The 19,020-nt window shown below is 39.5% G+C and overlaps 2 protein-coding genes across 2 annotated transcripts in view; both read right to left on the reverse strand.

Moving 5' to 3' along the window:
• The window catches only part of ncoa6 (nuclear receptor coactivator 6), a gene marked incomplete at its 3' end in the record, with an annotated part of 6,992 nt that extends 3,455 nt beyond the window's left edge, over nt 1–3,537 (reverse strand). Inside the window, exons 1-6 of the mRNA XM_041800181.1 lie at nt 3,409–3,537; nt 2,253–2,590; nt 1,621–1,776; nt 1,399–1,506; nt 1,111–1,233; nt 183–1,010 (exon numbers count right to left, since the gene is read on the reverse strand). Coding sequence (XP_041656115.1) covers nt 183–1,010; nt 1,111–1,233; nt 1,399–1,506; nt 1,621–1,776; nt 2,253–2,550 — 1,513 coding nt within the window. The remainder of the gene's footprint in view (nt 1–182; nt 1,011–1,110; nt 1,234–1,398; nt 1,507–1,620; nt 1,777–2,252; nt 2,591–3,408) is intronic.
• A 778-nt stretch (nt 3,538–4,315) lies between these two features.
• Nucleotides 4,316–17,546, reverse strand: LOC121517044 (glutathione hydrolase 7). The gene is made up of 16 exons (XM_041798547.1): nt 17,435–17,546; nt 16,484–17,051; nt 14,211–14,437; nt 13,905–14,056; nt 13,704–13,821; nt 13,545–13,612; nt 12,986–13,059; nt 12,658–12,851; nt 12,043–12,130; nt 9,401–9,528; nt 9,212–9,300; nt 8,958–9,110; nt 8,746–8,860; nt 8,509–8,646; nt 8,246–8,345; nt 4,316–6,022 (listed from the first exon to the last, which is right to left on the reverse strand). Exons 2-16 carry the CDS (start codon nt 16,701–16,703, stop codon nt 5,850–5,852), a joined length of 2,037 nt encoding a protein of 678 aa, XP_041654481.1. The 5' UTR covers nt 16,704–17,051; nt 17,435–17,546; the 3' UTR covers nt 4,316–5,849.
• Nucleotides 17,547–19,020: the final 1,474 nt, after the last annotated feature.

Raw genomic sequence — 19,020 nt, forward strand, 5'->3', positions numbered from 1 at the left:
ATAGGACGCTTTTGCATGCCTGTAATCGACAATATTTGTGTTGATTTATCTTTTAACAAGGTTTTTTGTAAGGTAAAATGACATGCGTCTTTACTTGACCGTGACCAAAATGTGTCTTTTTCTTCTTTTCTTTTCTTACTTTAGTCAAACAAGAAGTGATAACAGTGATAACTTAAACCCACCTGGGTGAACTTGAGAACCAGCCTGTCCATGCTGGGGCATTCCCATGAATCCCTGTTGCAGGTTACCCTGCTGGCCAAGGGCTGCTCTTCCTGGAGATCCAACACCCTGGGGAAAACCCTGCGGAGTTGTGGGTCTCTGAGCCATCATGGGAGGAGTCCCTGGTGAACCCTGCTGAAAAGGAGATGATGAGGAACCAGGGGACTTGGCAGTGAGGTTGCCCTGGGGCCCAGAAGTTGGTGGAAGAGGTGGAGGAACTCTTGGCTGTCCTGCAACTCCAACAGGGCCAGGCTGTGGGCCTTTAGGCTGGGGGGTGGCGAACTGACCCACCCCTGCCTGCTGTTGCTGCTGTAACTGCCCCTGACCCATGGTGTTGAATACCTGCCCTGCTTGCTGGCTGCCATATGGGTAAGGAGGTGGTGGGTGGCTGGGAGTTTGAACTGTAGAAAGGGAAGGTGGGCGTTGAACAATTTGGCCTTGTGGTGGAGGCTTTCTCCAGGTAGGGCCTCCTTGGGCAGCTTGTTGCTGGAGGACCCCAGGAGGTAACTGGTTCCAGCCAGGAGGCACGGCCATCTGGCCTGATGGGTTGAAAGGAGGTCGAGGTCCAAGCTGGGAAAGCTGTGCTTGTTGCTGGGCCTGTTGTTGTTGATGATGCTGCTGTTGTAGTTGTTGCAGAGCTGCTGGGTTGAGTGGTCTCCCAGCTTGCAGAGCCTGCATGTGATGGGCTGCCTGAGGAGGCATTGGGCCAGCCCCGTGAGGACCAGCTTGTTGGTGCTGAAGTTGCTGTTGCTGCTGAGCTGACATACCTGGCATCATTGGCTCCATCACATCTGAGAGCAGAAACACTTTTGGCATTAGTTACTGTTCAAATGCAACAATAGGAAATTATAACATTTAAAATTAGACATTTAAGAAATAAAAGATCTGAACCCGTTTGTGAAGGTGGTCTGGGAACACGAGGATGCATCTGTCCACTGCTCCCTGGTACCATAGCCTGACCTGGCATACTAGGTCCGGGAGGAACCATTGACGGGTTAGGCATCCTTACTCCTCCTATGGAAATATAAACATAACATATTTTAAGGGTAAAAAAGGATTGTTATATATTATAGTACTCAAGTAACAAGAGCACTGAAAAAACAGGTCAAAAAATGGGTAGATACTGAACAGCAGCAATGCAGCAAATTAATGATAAACTAATAGTTGGACAAGGCTTACCAGGGAAGCCAACATCCATTCTTATTTGGCCAGGTGCTCCAATTGGTCCATTCACTCTGACCTCTTGTCCTCTATTTGGTCCCACAGCTACGTTGATGGCCCCTTCCCCTGGAAAGCAGTAGAGAAAGCATTTAAAACCAGCAATCACTACATACAGTCTAATTGGATAACAATATCTTAATATTATTTTGAGAGAGACTGGCTTGAAGTTTATTCTAATACCTTCAATCTGCACTGAGAGAATCCCCAGGTCTCTGAGCTGCTGCTGGTTGTTCTGGGCCAACAATCTGAGTCGCTCAGCAGCATCCCGAGGAATGTTGAAGGTAACCCGCACACTGTTCCATGGTTCCACATGCCGTGGCTGTAGCCGATCAGGACCTAGAAGTATAGCAATGAACAGGTACAAGATCCAGTTACTGTGTATACTTAGTAAAACTTTCCAAAAGTATATAGTTACAAAAACAAAAAGAAAGACTTTGAGAAAAAAAAAAAAAAACTTGGAATCAACATTTGCAGTGATATTCTTTTTTTTATAACAAGGGAAACAAGCAAATGTGCCTCTAAAAAAGTTAACTCTCTATTAGCAAATATATGCTGTCATATTCACACTTAAGCCTTAGTTGTCTTTGTTTTATCAAGTCAAAAAAAAAACAACATCTTGTGACTTCAATGTTGCACGTAAGGTAATGAACAATGCAAGATCTAAAATGCTGTTGTGGTTCTAGTGAACAGTAGGTGGCATACAGCAGGTACCAGTACTGAGCAGCTCCAATCTGTCCATCAGCATTTGTGAAAATCCAGATTTAATTGTGTTTTTTAAACCATAATAAAAAAAGGTTCGAAAATGCACTTACCCATATCAAGCATGTTTGGTATTCCACTGAGGATAGTTTCCAGTTTTTTTGTGAAGTCCTCATCCTCCATATTCCCTTGAAAAGCAACAAAAACTGTAAAATCTTCCCCCTCTCTGCTGTTTTCTTCTGTGGCATCTTGCTTGTCGATTTTCTCCTCTTCGGTTTCCATGCCTTCATGACATCTTTCAGCATCCTCCCCTGCATCCTCCCCAACACCCGAGTCCCTGTCGGAATCGTTGTCAGGTTCCGGGTATTCCGTCCTCTGGGACGGCTGGGGTGGGATACGTCGAGATGCCATTCTCCCCTTTAACTAGGAGTGGCGTTTGAATCGTGTTATGCTGAAATTACAAAAGGAGGTAAAGGGATCATTTGGTTATTTCTTAAAACATCCATTGTCACGGCATTGAAGTAACAGAGACTCAAATACAAAATCAGTATTGTTGAAGTAAAAATTGCTGATGAAGGTGAATGGTTAGTTACAACTCTCACATGGTTAGATGGACGCTTATTGTGAGGAAATACTAAAGAAATACAACACTGTATTGTATTAACCCACGTCAAATAAATATAGACATTACGTAAACTGAAACGTTAACAACACACCTGTACCTTCGTCATAACACTATGGCTGATGATGCTATCCTTGACGGGGCAGACGTAAAACGATGACAAAAGCTACATGGAAGCTGAATATGAGAACTTTTGCATGTTTTATAAAATCAAAGATTGTGGGAATAAATGCATTTATTTTCATGACCGATAGACCGCCTGTTTAACATGATCGGCCCTGCAATAGCACGGGCCTCAGCGCAAACGGAAGCCACACGACGATTTCACGTTCGGTTAGGAGAACATATATTCACAGAGCCCATTGTGCATTTTCACGTCGACATTAATTTCCCAAACACGTCGGATTCGTGTTTTTTGCCGGTCCCACTGAACCGACAGGATGAATAGAAACGTCAGGGCGGATTCTTTGAGGTGTCCCGAAAGCTCAGGTTAGCAAACGTTAGCTACGTTAGCTTTGTAGCACTACAGTAAACGTAACACGACTGCATTTGCACGCTAGAAGCTAACAAATTCATCTGATTTAACATGCTATAGACCTCTTGACTAAAGTAACGTTTAATAACGCAACAGCAAGCAAAAGCCTTACCACATATATTCATCTGAAGATGAGTTCAACCAGTCGATATCTGCTAGCCGGATTAGCTAACAAAACATGAATCACAGGCAAGTTAGAAGAAGCGATATCAAGCTAGCAGAAACAACATACTGCTTCCGGTGTCGACAAAGACGTGCCGTCCATCTGAATCCAGTACAGAATATCTGACACATTTGTACATTTATTTCAAACGACACCTTTTTAAAACCTAAGTTTTCATGTTTTCATCACAATATCGCACATTTTAATGCGTAAGGTTTTACTTGGGAAAGCCGAGTTTCAGCTTTCTTGAAGGAATTCAATTCAAAGTTCTTAAAAGTCACTTCATAACATCTAACTGGTAGCGTCTTCATATAAATGTGACTCATTACTCGTAGCTAAAAATACATAAGCTTTTTGAATTTGAATAGTAAATCAGCAGTCTTGATGTCATGTCACCTTTTATTTAGGACAGTGGTTCTCAGCTGGTCTAACCTTTGGGCCTGCCGCAGGTTCCATAATGCCAAATCATGGCCCAAATATTGATGTATTTGTCACTAAACTAGATTTATTTAATAGAGATGGTGCTGTTGTTTGGACCCCAGATAGAAATGTGACAGAGCAAAACGACCAAAGAAAATATGACGTGTAATATAAAGAATAACATTCCCCAGAAAGTATCATAGAAGAGAACATTTTTTATTTCCTCGCTGCCACCAAGAACAAAATTATTTGAAAGACTCTTAGACAGGTTCATGACCCGCTGAAAACAGCTCCATGTCCTGACCCACCAGCTGAGAACCACTGATTTAGGCAAAGACTCTGAAAAAAGCAAACTTGCTTACTGAACCTTCAGAGGGTTAGGTACAGCAAATACACAAATGTATGGATGAACAAGTGAAATAAACTTGCAGCAGTGTGAGGATGTGTGCAGACATTTTAATTCATTGGTTTGGATGGCATTTATTTAAACTAAAGTCAAACAAATGCACATAAAATCAAACATCAAGTGTTGTGCAAATGTGTGCCTTAAGGCTTGTACTCTATTGTACAGGAAACAAGCATCAACAGTCATATTGCACGAGTGCCCAACAGAGACAATAAAGTTAAAAACATGCTTGATCAATCAGCACTGGACATCATTAAATTAGTTGCTTAACGGCATCAAAGTAGGTTGATGGTTTGAACTTCAAATATGCAAATCGAAATAATTAAACAAATACACAAAAATAAACATAAAAGCCTTGCCTCCAATGTGCTTATAGAATGCATGTTGTTACAACGGTTGAAAAAATGCATACAGCCCAACAAATATTATACAAAAATTGACAGATTACATTCAATCTATCTGTAAAGAATCTGACCATTCCAGATGTAAACAAAAAATTCCCTGGTCTGTACAAAAAAGCAAGTCACAAGCTTTAAGTGACAACAAATGATGTAAGAGATAGCATTTCTCCAATTTTTTACTCAAGTAGATAATAAAAACAGTTTTTCAACTAATTCTCTTGCTTACGGGATTCTACTGAGACGTGGGAATTACTGTTTTCTGTATGATTTACTTTGCGTTAGTCTAGACATGGTCCTAAAGAGCCTTTGATCATTTGCAACAGTTAAAATTGCAGACTTCACTTAACACCTAAACACAGTTACACACCATTAAAAGAGCAGGAGGGTAAATGGCTTAGCCTCTGAGTTCTGTTTTAAATAGTGTAGTTGAGGTGTGACAGTGCAAGGCTTTCTCACAAGTTTGAACAATTCCAAAGAGAAAGGACAAATACACTCAGGTCCATACATGTGTTGCAAATGGTGATTTCCTGGTGCGCCATGATTAGTTCCTTCATGTATGCCCATTTATATGCAAGATATAATTTTTCATTAATGCCATTCCAAGACACAATCCCTGATCCCACATTAATAAGGTATTTAGAGCTCAGCATCTATTCAGTGCCTCACAGGCCAGAAACTTGCAAGCACTCTGTGTTGTAAAATAGCTTAAATAGCCATTTCACTTTCCATCTCTCTGTCACAACCAAAAGAATACACTCTAAAACACTAATTAATTAAAGTCTCTTGGTGAAGCTGGAATTCATCTGACACAAAATTATAAACATACTTAACATCTCTGTGCCCTTCCCTCTGTATTATAGGCCATTAAGGGATTGATATCTACACTATCTAAATGGGCACTGAATGTCTTTTAGGCTGTGAGTGAAGGCATACCAGCATTGGATGTTAGAGGGTAATCCTCTGTATGTTTCTGTGTTTTAACAAATAAAAAAATGAGGATCCATATCAAAAAAGCTCAGTGACAGTCAAATAACCATACTTCTTTAGCTTATGGTAGTGCCTTAGTTGAAGTGCAGCTTCCTACACCCTCACTATCCACCAATCCTATAGATTAACCTACTACATCTTCATAATGTCTAAGTAGCGTGGGGACTGGGGAAACACTAGGGTGGGTTGGACATATTGAGCGCAGAGGCATCAGCACTTCGAGGGTCCTTCACTCCAATGATTAAGTCATTGGTTCTGCGAGTGCCTTCAACCAATGAGAGAACCTCTACCCTCTCAACCTTGTGTCCTTTGGTCTGCAGCAGCTCGACATCTTCATCTGAGAACTCAGCTGTAGCGGAGAGAGAGATAATAGCAGGGAGAAGAAGGATCTGAGATTAGTGAGGAGAATAGACTCTGGAAAACTGTCAAACTGAATATTAAATTTACTGAAACATTCAAATGTAATGAGAATCTGGACAAGATTTAATTAAGAGGTATGCAACAAAAATGGGCTTGGATAGTATGTTTTTGAAGCATTTTCAGTCATGCAGTTCAAACAATATCACATACAAACCCAAGCATACATCTGGTAACCTTCTCCTTAGTGTATAAAGCCATTTTTTTAATTACAGTTTAATTTAACCAAGATCTCAATCATACTGATTAGTACTCCATTTCAAAGCCTTATGCTGATTCTAAAGAAATTTACCAATCAAATGTTCCAATCATTCTCCCTGACTCCCTACTTGTGTTTTATGCTAATGCACCAAACTGCTGCTGTCAAAGCTCAACCCCCTCCACCCCAGCCTCCTCCTTTATAGCCCTCTCATTTTCAGGTTCATGCTACTATGGATTAATTATTTTGAACCAATGTTATTGTATTCAGTTGTTGCATTGCCATAAATGTATCTATCCATTCGGGGGTTTCTAGCCGACCAGAGTGTTCCCAAATGAATTAAATGATTGCAGGAATTTACCCAACTTGGATAATATGAAGCTTTAAATATATGTTTATTTTCTGTCTGGCTACGTTTACTTTAAAGAGACATATTAGCCCTGCTGTTGGTTAGCAATTACGGCACTTTCTTTTCATGCGTTTCACATGCAGTTTTCAAAATAGTGCATCAAATGTGGTAAATTTATCCCCAAAAAGTTTTGAAAACATGAATGCAGAATAATCAGTGCAGTGGGAAACACTGCACTGTTGTTTAATAAATTTAACCCAATCTCTCACTTCCCCACACATGTGAAGATGCACATGCTTCGAAGAGAATCCTAAATACCTCTTCAGGTCACACCAATTTGTAAGGAAAAAACTGCCTAATTCAGTGTGTTTTGTGTGTAAAATTACTAGGTCTGTATGTTTGAGAGAGAAATAGACCACAGTAAATAATTGGGCTGCTGGTAGAAATGGCATAAACTAGCAGGCTGTATGCTGTATTTGTAGACTTTACCAGATGTAATTATCAAGTTTGTTTGATTTCTGAAGTAGATCTCTGCAAGATAGTATAACTAAATTCCCATCTAGTAATCTTGCTCAAATTAGTATGCAATTATTTGTTTTCAATGTCAAAAGTTCAGAAAGGTACCAAAAGAACTGACATGTACTATCCATTTTTTTTGGACAAACTTCTGTTGGTGTTCCAAGAATATTTATCTGACCCTAAAGAGAAGAGCTAAACTTACTGCAGTCTGTTGATTGTTCAAATGAATCTTCACTTTAATGAGAGAATAATGACTTAACAAATTAGTGATGGGGTGTTGAAAATGAGAAGGTCTTCAGAGCCAGATCTTTTCTGTAAACAACAGAAGTCATTTTGTTTCCTTAGATTGATTTTAGTGGTTGTCAAATAGACATAAACCCTCCAAAATGGCACCAAATAAAGAGCAGTTTCAAAGCTGAAAGACTGGCTCTTAAACTGAGCGGTCAACTCATCCAATCACTTAACAGAGTCAGATTACTGTGAGCAAGGCTTCATGGACATTGGCTTTGCAAATGCAAGGAAGATCAAGATCAAACTGTGGCACTTCGTAGAAACACATATTGTTGCGTATGCATTTCTTTGTATGCATTGATTCTGCTTAAAACCAAGACTGTAGACACAGGATGGGAAAGACAATGGCCAAACTTGAAGTCTTAAGAACTGCTGATCCATATCAGGAACTTATTTTCCATAACGGAGGTCTAGTACTGAAACATGGCCAGTAAAAATGTTTCCTTATTAGACTGCAAGAAAATCTAGAAAAAAGGTTTTTTTGACCTACTACTCTTCTACACATCTTATGTCTATACATTCTGTTTTAGAATAAAAATATTTCCATAAAAAGTCATTTTCACTTGAAGATTCTTTGTTAAAGCAAATGAGATAAGAAAGGCTTTTTCACTTTACCAGCTCTGTTAAAAAAAGAATACTTTGCTTTCCTATGTACAATGTACAGTGAAAACACATAATTGACTAAGTGTAAATAAGCTCAAGGGTGCATTACCAAGATGCTTATTGTTTGATAAAATCAGAAAAGACAACAGTTGAAGCACAGCTGTCATAGTTTTTGTATGAACTGTAAAACTTACAGTCTACCAGAAGGGTGTCAGGCTGTAGCTGCGGGTGGAGTCTCCCAAATGTTAAGCTGTCGCTCATATTTTTCCGAGAGGACAGAACATTCATAAGCACCTGAGAAAGACAGAAAGCAAGCAGGTTCAAAATCTGAACTGTAACACATCTAAATAATTTGCAAAAAGACAAAACACATTAAGTTTGATCTGACAGGCATGAACCAAAATGTATTTCATAGAAAGATATTAACACAATCAAGTTATGGAAGTAATTGAAAAACCTGTGTGATTCCACTGAGAGCTTTCTCTCCATCAGAAGATCCAACAGCTACGTATGTGCCACACAACCCCACAGCAGGCCTCACTGCTGTGGGCATCAAGAAGGACATGGGCCTCTTCCCAGGCTGCAAGTTGTTGCGCTACAGCAGACAAGCAAAAATCACAAGACCTAAGAAGTTGCTAAAGGACATCAAAGCATGCCTTGATCAATTAACTAAAGACAAAGTGAACAACATTACTGGGTTAGGTGATGAGCTTTGTGTTTTATTGGGCCAAGAGAAGTCCAAGATCTGGCTATTCAAGAGGATTCCTGAGGGGGTCACTATCCCACTGCCAAATGGTTTGTTAAGAGAGCTGAGACAGCCAAAAAGGAAAAAATAGTTTAGTTGGAGATTCCTTGTGATAACATTGCTCTTGTAAGAAAGTACTTTTCATTTAAAGCATGGAGTACCTCATGACTGACACAATGTGGTCGTCTGGGCCCATGACGATGACCTGTGCAGCTGTTGCACCCTTCTCCAAGGTAAATGATGGAGTGTAGTGGTCAGCAGAAAAGGCCTGAGAGTCACTTATCATTTGGCGGAACTGGTGAGCTTGTGATTTACTTGAGGAGGGAAAAAATGGCATCACTCAGTGAAAATATTTCATTGAATTATGAAGAATACACACATTTGATATTTTAAGGACGACACTGAGGATTTCTACCTCATCATCTTCGTGACAATTTCAGAGACAGATGTGTCATACGTGGGGTCTCCCAGTCCACTAGCCAAGGCGAGAGCTATCTTTACAGCCTGGGGGTAGAAGCAAAACTAAGTTATAGGTGAAGGGATCAGTGCACTTGGCAGATTTGATCTGCTGTGATGTGATGTGATGCAGCAGTTAGCATGTTACCTCTGCTATCCAGTGGTGGGTGCTGTCCCTGGATGTCTGGCTGGTTATGTTGTAGCCTTCCAGGATGTTGAGAGCAGTGATCAGAGCAACACCTGCATGTGGAGCTGGGGCCGTCATCACATGGTGTCCTTCAGAAACAAAAACAAATCATATGACTGATATCATGTCTTTTTTGACTATAAGGAAGTTTATTAGTGGCAAATAAATTTCATTTTAATTTGCAGATCAAAAACCCTTAAAACTGACTTTTTAAAAGGAGCAACCCTCACTTGTACTGCTCCAAAAAGGCAACAAAGAGTTCGGTTCTCCTTTGGGTATATATTAAAGGGTAGACCATATTTTCAGGAACACAGAAAGAAACTAAAGTATGGGGACGCGGGCTGCTGACAATGCAATACTAACTTGACTTTATTACCTAATGAATAGCTGCTTTGCTTTCTTTACTTTGCATGAAGAGCAGGTGAGTGGGATGGGGAGACAGAGTCAAAACTTATACTGCAAGAAAGAGAAAACCTTGCCAGTAGTAAATGCATTTGAGGAGTCCAAAGTGTGAAAACAGAATGATAAAGCCCTCTTTTTAGGTTTCTTTCCTGAGTATTTAAATCCCAGGTACAAATGATTCAGTAGGGTGGCTAGGTGGTGTGATGATGGCTTTGAGGCTAAAGCCAGGTGATTTCAAATATACTTTTTAACAGTCATGTTGGATTGCCAACTTATACTGTACAACTAAATCGTTTATGACCATCGCGCACGATTTATGTGCTCACACTGTACAAGTGAAGATGTGATGAGCTGAAACAAAAGTCCATGGAATCTCTTTAAAAGTCTCACACACAGAGGTTGAAGTCATATCCGCACTGCAAGCAAACACAACTAGCAGCTAAATAATAACAAATATTCCATGTCAGCTAGAGGCTTATTTCCAGCTTGTATATGTACTTTAATATAACCAAGGAGGCACATTAAAAACACATTCTTGCTGTTAACATTGTGATTTAAGTTGCTGTCTGCTCTCACTGTGTGAGTGTGTACAGTCATACAACCAAAATATAAAACATGCCAGAAATCCTTCGAACCACTGGGGAACAGCTGGTTGTGACATGGTCAGTCGTCAAGCCCCCCCTGTACACTGCACAAAATTACCATGCTGAAACCAAGTAATTCATGTGACTCAAAATTAGGGTCTGAACCAGCAGAAAATTAACTTGGCATGCATACATAAGCGAACCATGGCGACTGTAGACATGTCAGTACACGAGGTATGTTTTTTTATGAAAAGAAAACAACTCACTGCTGTTCTTTGTTCTTTTAATGAAGAACTGTCATCAAGTTCTGATAAAACTGGCGCTTTAGCAGCATCCATGCTAATGTCTTCCGCCTCTTGTTGCTGCTTGCTTACGTCACGACTCCACCGCGCCTTAAAGTACTGCCCCTCGAAGCTGATTGGTCCTGTCACTTTCTAACCGGGCCCTAACAGTTCAGACGGGAGCTTTGTAAGATGGATTTGCCAGTGAGAAACACGGAAATGGGCGAATCCATCTGCTTTGCAAGGTTAGCAGAAAATCACACAATGGCTTAAGAGCACAAAACGAATAAGTCTGCTCACCACTTAGATAGTTACAATGTTTGAAGAGGAGTTAAAAGAAAAATACCTAAGAAAGGTCTACCAACTTTCCTGTGTGTGATGACACTAACTCTTGAGTATCTTCAGACCTAAAGGAAAGCAATTATTTGCGCTGTGCAAATACACTGGAACCTGACACACCAGATAGACTGTTTCATATATTCATTGCATCCCAATGCATAGCCCATTCATCTGGAAACCCACCCATACAAAATATTAAGGTGACAAGACAATTGAGGTATTAGGCAGGAGCAGCTCCAGGAAGTAATGCGAGCTCGGCAGGCAGGCACTGTCATCGTTTACAAATGGTGGAGCTTGTTGGAACTTCAGTTGCATTAAGGCTGATCAGGAAAAGTGCAGAAACATCTTCTCTACCAAAATAGGCTTTAAGTGTGGTTCTTTGATCTTGTTTTAATAAAGAAATGTGGCCCAGTTCTGAAAAAACTGCTATACTACAGCTATATCCGAGGTAGTTGCTACACCAGCAGCAGCCAATGCTGCTTCCAGTACAACTAATCCCTGTCTGTAGCTACTGCCTTGTTCTCTTCAAAGGACACTGATTGGTCAGTTCTGTTCTCAGACCTGGCACAAATGTTTCAGATTAGAGCCTTGCAAGATGGATCAGCCTTATGAAAGACATGGAATCTGGCCAATCCATCGGCTTTGCAAGGTAAATGCCAATATGCAAATCCTGGATTTACTCTGTTGGTTTTAGTTATATTTAATTTTAACTTGAGCAAGAAATAGGTGTGACGCTGAGACATGAAAGTCTTAAATCACTAAGATACTCCTGAAATCTTGCTGTTGCATCAGGGATTAACCATCCACACCCCATTCAAAAACATCTTTTAAAAAAGTTTGTGAGTTCTGAGTTTTGATTAGTATTTACTGGTCACCTTGTAATGCTGATACTGGTAATCAAGTATGATCTTTGTGCTTATTTATCTATGTTTCAGGTCCTCTGAGTTTTATGGTGCATACCTTGTAGAGCTGTTTTGTAATAAATAGGGGTATTTACCTTGATAGGTGATCTCTGCAGGCTGCTGTAAAACTGTGCTGTAGTTTCCAAAGTCATCCTCAGTGAGCACACCGCCTCTTGCTTGCACCTATTGAAAATACATAGTGAGTTTAAAATTGATAAATTATCGCCTCAGCTTAATTTAATCCAGTACAACACAAAAATGTTAAAGAGGATCTGGCCATAACATCTAAAATAATCAACCACGATTTACTAAAGATGACTTAAAATTTCAGCAAAGAGCTTAGACTTAAAAAAAGACATTGCAGTCAGCAAGTTATGTTGAATTTATTTTTTTACTGATTCACATTATAACAAATATACAGCTTTATTTTGAGATTTATGTGTGACAAAACAAATCCAGTGTTCAGTTTCCCACTTTTGGACCAAAGATTAATAAGTAATTATGAATGAACAGCATTATTTTCAGATTTTGCAGCACCACCAAATTGAAAATTTACCACAAGTAAAATATAAAAAGCTGAGGTTTTAATAAGAAAGAGACTTAGATTTGAAGGGTAAAGGTAATTACTCATCAAGATGTTAAAGAATTCATGAGTATTTGAGCACCCAAATTTGGATGCAACAGAAAAAAGGGAAAAATAGATATCTTACTGTTGCTGTAATGTCCTGCGTCAGATTCCCACTGTATAACTCAGATATCCCCTTGACTGCAACAGCATCCAAGATGGCTGCCAAATCAAGGCGTCTGGAGAACAGCCCAGGTAAGGGAGCCTGGCCATTTGGGAGGAACAAGTCCTGAAATGCGTCTGACATGTTTTGATCCCTCACTTTCGCCAAAGCTTCAGCTACAGAGAAAAGAAAGAAGAAAAAGATTCACCATAAAGGTTGGCTTGGGACCAGCTGTGTTGATTTTTATTGCAGGTGCATGATCAGTAGTGAAAGAGTGACTGTTACTTTGATAGCTTTAATGTATACTTACCAAGATCGTGAGTCACATTAAATCCATTTCTGGCAACATCTGCTGCCATGATGACAACATCTTTCCATGGCATCCTGGGGAATCCAAGTCACAAAAGATTGTCTTAATCTATAGATTTTTAAAAAAACATTTTTTACACATTTTAAAGAAATGAGAAACTAAATATCCACAGTATTTTAGAATTACCCTTGCTTGGATAAGGCAAGTTAGTTCAGTTACAGCAACCCTGATAATGACACATCTGAGTAATTACAGCCCTACACTATGACTTTGAAACAACGTGTTCTCCTCTTTAACACAGCTGGTGATTCTCTCACAGAAATATCCCACTGCTTTGTGCCCTGAAATAAATGAAAACCTTGTCAGATTCAGCTTCTCTAATGATAAAATTTTTTATAATGCCTTGTGTTTCAATTAAAAGGAGAATTTCATAAAACAAAACAAGCACCATCAAAGAATTAAGGAATATGGAAAATCCTGAAACACACACTAATAGCTAATTTTGGCCTGGTATTTGCAAAGACGAAAGATATAAGAGACTCTCTGTCAGACACTGTACCTGCCATAGAGCTGATGTGCTTGATGCAGCCCACTGAGCATGCCTGGTACTCCCACTAGCAGGCCCGGCTGGAATTATACAGCAGTAACAGGTTGAACACAACTATTAAACACTAAACAAGATAATCTTCTGATTTTATATAACATGGAAAAAACTTACATTAAGATCCAGGTTCCTCTGCAGCATCTCCTCATGTATTGCAGCTGGCGCTGTCTCTCTGAAGTCGATGACCCTCGTCTCATTTTTACGGATGTCATGCACCAACATAACTCCACCGCTATGCATCAACAGAGTACAAAGCTGGTTTCATATTCAGCACTAATCCTTCTAAGAAGGGATTTATACGTTTTTATTACTTACCCTCCAATACCAGAGGTGTGAGGGTGGACAATTCCTAAGCAGAGGGCAGCGGTGACCGCAGCGTCAACACTGGAACCCTGTTTACCAAGAACATCAAAGCCGAGGGATGTACACTGTGCCACATCTGTTACCACTGCCCCTTGGTTAAAGACCTTGAAAGAAACAGAGAGCCAAAGCTGGAAGGTATAACAGGCGCTAAGAGGATTTCGTAGCATTATTCATTATTATTCCCTTTATCACCTAATATTGAGAAAGCAACACTTATGCAGTTACAAGTCCAGTAGCGAACGCCATATATAACTCTACCTGTGGGTCTCCAAAGTAGATTTGCATGATGAGAGCTACTGTGACTCCAGTAGCAAAAGTAAGACATGCCGTGATGATAACAGTCAGTCCATCTCGCTGGCAGGCACAGTCCTCTGTAAAGGGGTCTCTTGTGGTCTCCCGCAGGGATGCCATATCATGGCTAGCCAGATCCGAAGCTGATGAGGGCAGACGCTGGAGGCGAGCTGACTTTAGGAACAGATCTGGGTCTTGATAAACAAAACAATAAAAAGGCTTAGACCAAACAGGAAAGAGTGAGGAAAGAAGAAGTTTTGAAACTTCAAATTTTAATTTCTTTTAGATTTGTATCGATTTGACCCAGCTTTAACTTCATACTTCATTAGGATTATTTTTGGATCACAAATCAAGAAATTTGGGCATCTAGCTTCTAAAATGTGATGATCTGCTGCTCTTCTCTGTTCTAGACATTAAACAACATTTTTTGGGTCGCTGATTGATAGTTCAAGAAAAGAAAGGTACTTGCAGTCTTTACCTTGACCTCAGTGAACCAAGCATTTTTAGTACTTCTTCCCATTGCAATGACAAAATAATACAACAGGAAAGTATAAATCATGTTTGATATAAGATGATAATGCAAAATGACTATAGGCTGTAGCCCAAGCTCAAATCCAACCCTTAGAAATAGTTTGTAACTAGATGCAACTATTATGGCAATCAAGGCCAAAACAGATCAAAATGATAACTAATGTGCTATACTTATATTGCTGCCAATAGCCCTCCTCTTAAATGTTACTGCAGTGCTTCCCACCTTTTTTTTCTGTCAAAACATCCTTAAAAATGTAGGGTGCCACCGTGCCCCTGTTGATAAAGACTGTGTTGCTGAAACAACAATACATGTCACATGGTTCCTACATCCTTTTAAAAATCAAATAGGACTTTTTAAGACCTGAACTGGGACAATTTAATACCACATCTGCATGGTAAATGGTAAAAAAAATGAAAGTTATGAGATTTCTCCGTGTACCAGACCAGGGCTGAATTTTCTGATTTAATTAACTGTTCATTGAAGTCAAATCCTATAGGGAAAAATAATTGTTTTGGTCATAAATGCCCTAATTGATGATTCCTGGCAGATCTGGTCCCTCTATTCTATCAGTACACAGTATATTGTTTTCAAGTACAGCGGTGGACAGTAACGGAGTACATTTACTTGAGTACTTACTTAAGTACATTTTTTTCAGTATTTGTACTTTACTTGAGTATTTGTTTTTTTTGGAAACTTATGACTTTCACTCCACTACATTTCAAAGACAAATATTGTACTTTTGACTCCACTACACTTCTAGGAAGCTCACACCTGGGATGGATTTGGAAATAGGCTATGTTATCCTCGCTCCGTGTAGCAAGCTCTTGTGCCTTCATTCAAATAAAACTCGGCAATGGAGATGGCAGGAGAAACTCAAGCTGAAAAATTAGCGCACCCATGGCCATATCTCAGCTCGATGTTTGAGATTTCAGAAATGAGGAATGATTATATCATTTCAAATGTCTCCTGTGTACACCGCGAACAAACTACATTTCTGCATTCAAGAAAATAAATAAATGACAGTAGTTATCCTTATTGTTTTTGATTGCATTTTTATGGTGAAGTTTTTACAGGTGTTTTTATAGACTTTTGTAGTAGAGTGGTTCTACATGTAAGTCAGTACATCATTAGGTGGTTTCAGAGAGTTACAAGGTTCTGTAAAAGCACTGGGAAAACAATACAGCAATGTACTGATATTAGAAAATGTACTTTGTACTTTTGAATACATAAGTATTTTTAAATGCATGTACTTTTGAATACTTAATTATTCTTAAATGCATGTAGTTTTGAATACTTAAGTATTTTTAAAAGTAAGTACTTTAGTACTTTAACTTGAGTAAAATTTTACAGAGCAACTTTTACTTGTACTTGAGTAAGATTTGACCACTAGTATCAATACTTTCACTCAAGTACTGGACTTGAATACTTTGTCCACCACTGATCAAGTATTACTTAATTTGGCAGGTGGGCTGAGCTGAATCTAAACAATTTAACTATTAAAAGAGTGGAAAAGTGCTTTTTGTCTGAGAAAACCTGGTAGCCCAGATCTGACTATTCATACTTCTTCAAGTATACTTGATAGCAAGTATTGAAGTGATGTGCCACAACAGATAGATAACATTCATTCCAGATTATAACCTAACACACTTAACTATGGTCTGTGTTGGAGGCATATTTGTAGTAACTTGGTCAGGCTAAACTGACCCACCTGTATCTTGCTCACTCAGGACGTTGTCATCATCTTTGCGAGATTTCAGGGTGTTTTCCCCAGACTGCATATCATCTTCTGGCAGCCTTGGGAAGCTGGTGATACTCATGTAGTCCACTGGAGAGTAGGCGCTCCCCAAAGTTGTCTCTGGGTTTACATCCTTATCTGCCAGGCATCCACTTGGATAGCCAGCCACAATTTCAGGAGCAGGGCTGTGCATGGCTACAGCTAATCTGGCAGTATTTATCTTTAAGGTGAAGAGGATTTATGCAAAGGTACCCAATCAATTCTGCTTCTTGTCTGGGGCGATCATCCATTCATCCAGAAGGAAAACCTGACACGTAGCTTTATGGACCAATATTCTTGCCGTAGTGATGGAGATTTACATGTACTTCATTGTACATTTAAAGTACCATTAAAACACAATTCCCCTGCTGGGATTTCCAAGTTCGTCGTGGGCAACCTCACGTCGACATCACAGCATTTCCTCGTTGAATTAAATTCACAGGCCAAGACACGAATGCGTAGCTCTGATGATGGTGCATTTTCCAGTTATGTAGGCTGCCACCTGCATGAAAACAAGCAAAACATGCTAGTAACTAGTTTTGAGAGATGTGTCACTGTAAATAAGGAAATGTCCTTTAAGGTCGATCCCTCCTTCTATTTACCTTGCATGGATATGATTACACCAAGCAAACAAGTCAAAGACGAATATTTACGTGACATTATTTCTTCCTCTATCTATGTCGAGCATATGGAGGCGATTTGTTTAATTATTACCCCTTGTATTATTAATTTAATCGACATAAACGTTTAAAACACGAACGCGGGCTCAGCCCCAGACAGAAAGCTGAAACTATCCATCACATGCTGTCACAAGCTAGCTTATCTTATTAATTATATAATAGCCCACGGCCAGAAAAAGCCCAGTACATTGCCAATGTCACTTACCGCTCTTGGAAAAACATGCAGTCAAAAAAAAGCATCTTAGACGATATTGTTTTAGGATTTAGAACACGGCAGGTGACGTGAGGTCTAAAGAGCTCTCCGTCACCAAGACTACAAGAGCTACTGGAATCACGACACCACCCGGCAGGGAGGGAAGCTGGTTTCGCGTTACAACTTGGGATAACCGGTAAGACGTGTCCGTAAAAATTAACTTCACTTTCATGTTAAGCCATTGGTTTAGGAAAAAGCTTCACCAAGAGCAATCTGGAATACTTTTACATTATACGTATTGAGAGAAATATACTTATATCACCTATATTCAGAAATGTAGCGTTGTTAATGGGGGGGTGTTGACACCGAAGTGTTAAAATAAGACTTACTTCAGTAAAAGGCGTTTGGCACACATAGATCCACTGCATCTCATCTTCACACAATCTTCCTCTTTTTTTATCAGGTGTTAACCAATTTCCCATCCAACACTGCATCTATAGCTAAAGGGGAGACGCTTGCTTTCAAAGTCTCACTCGTAAATATTTCTAGTGAAGTGGACAGACAGGTTATAGCAAGTTTGTTGTATAGCCTACAGGCTCCTATTACAAACTTTTGTCCTTCCCTCGACCCAATTTTTTTCTTGTTGCTCCACCTATTAAGAAGTCTAAGGGTCATATAAATGTGTATCGGTGGTGCATACTATCTTACAGAGTAAAGGAGTTTAGTTATACTATAGGGCAGCGGTTCTCAACAGGTGGCTCTGAACCCAAAAGTAGGTCACAGATCTGTTGAATGTGTGTCTGCAAAAAAAAAAAGAAAGAAAGAAAAAGAAAACTGTAGCTGAGAGTTAATGAGGTAGGGTACTTTCACCTCCTTAAAGGTACATCCTTATATTTAATTGTACTTCATTTCTCTTTGATAATCAGGCCTGCCCACAGAACAAGCTTAAACCCAGAAAATGGCCCTCCATAGTTGTACACTATTGATGATTTCAGTGCATGTGTGTTGGGTCGATAACACTGGTACTAGCATTCTGGGTAACAGTTAGCCTACCTCATTTTAGAGCTGAAAAGTGAGTCAAGCTTTTATTGGGGCAGATGTTCAAATTGCTTGTTTGTGCCACTTTTTAACCCCTTTTCATCACTGTTTCCAACAATATGTTCTTATAACCAATTTTTGCCATAATTTCTGGCTACTTTTAAAACACTTTTCTTCCTTTTTTTCCCGCCCTTCTTTGCCTTTTCTTCACGTTTTGACACTTTTAACCCATTTTTGCCACTTTTCGCTCATTTTGCTTCCTTATGCTTTTCCCCTTTCCAGCCCCTTTTTTTTGCCTTTCCTTGCCCTTTGTGCATGTTTTATTCAATCACTGCCTCTTTTACCCATTTTTTTTTTTTTTGCCACTTGAACTGTTTTTTTGCCACTTTTTGTGTAACCACTCTTCACCACTTTGTTTTTGGTCGGTTTTTGCTACTTTTAACCTCTTGTGCCTTTTTTTTTTTTCTTTTTGCAATTATTTAATTATGTTTTTCTTAAAGTTATTTCAGTTACTTCTTCTTTATTCTCTGGAACCTTAACATTTGTACACTTCATGGCTC

This window comes from Cheilinus undulatus, linkage group 11 (genome assembly GCF_018320785.1).
Source record: "Cheilinus undulatus linkage group 11, ASM1832078v1, whole genome shotgun sequence".
Lineage (NCBI taxonomy): Eukaryota > Metazoa > Chordata > Actinopteri > Labriformes > Labridae > Cheilinus > Cheilinus undulatus.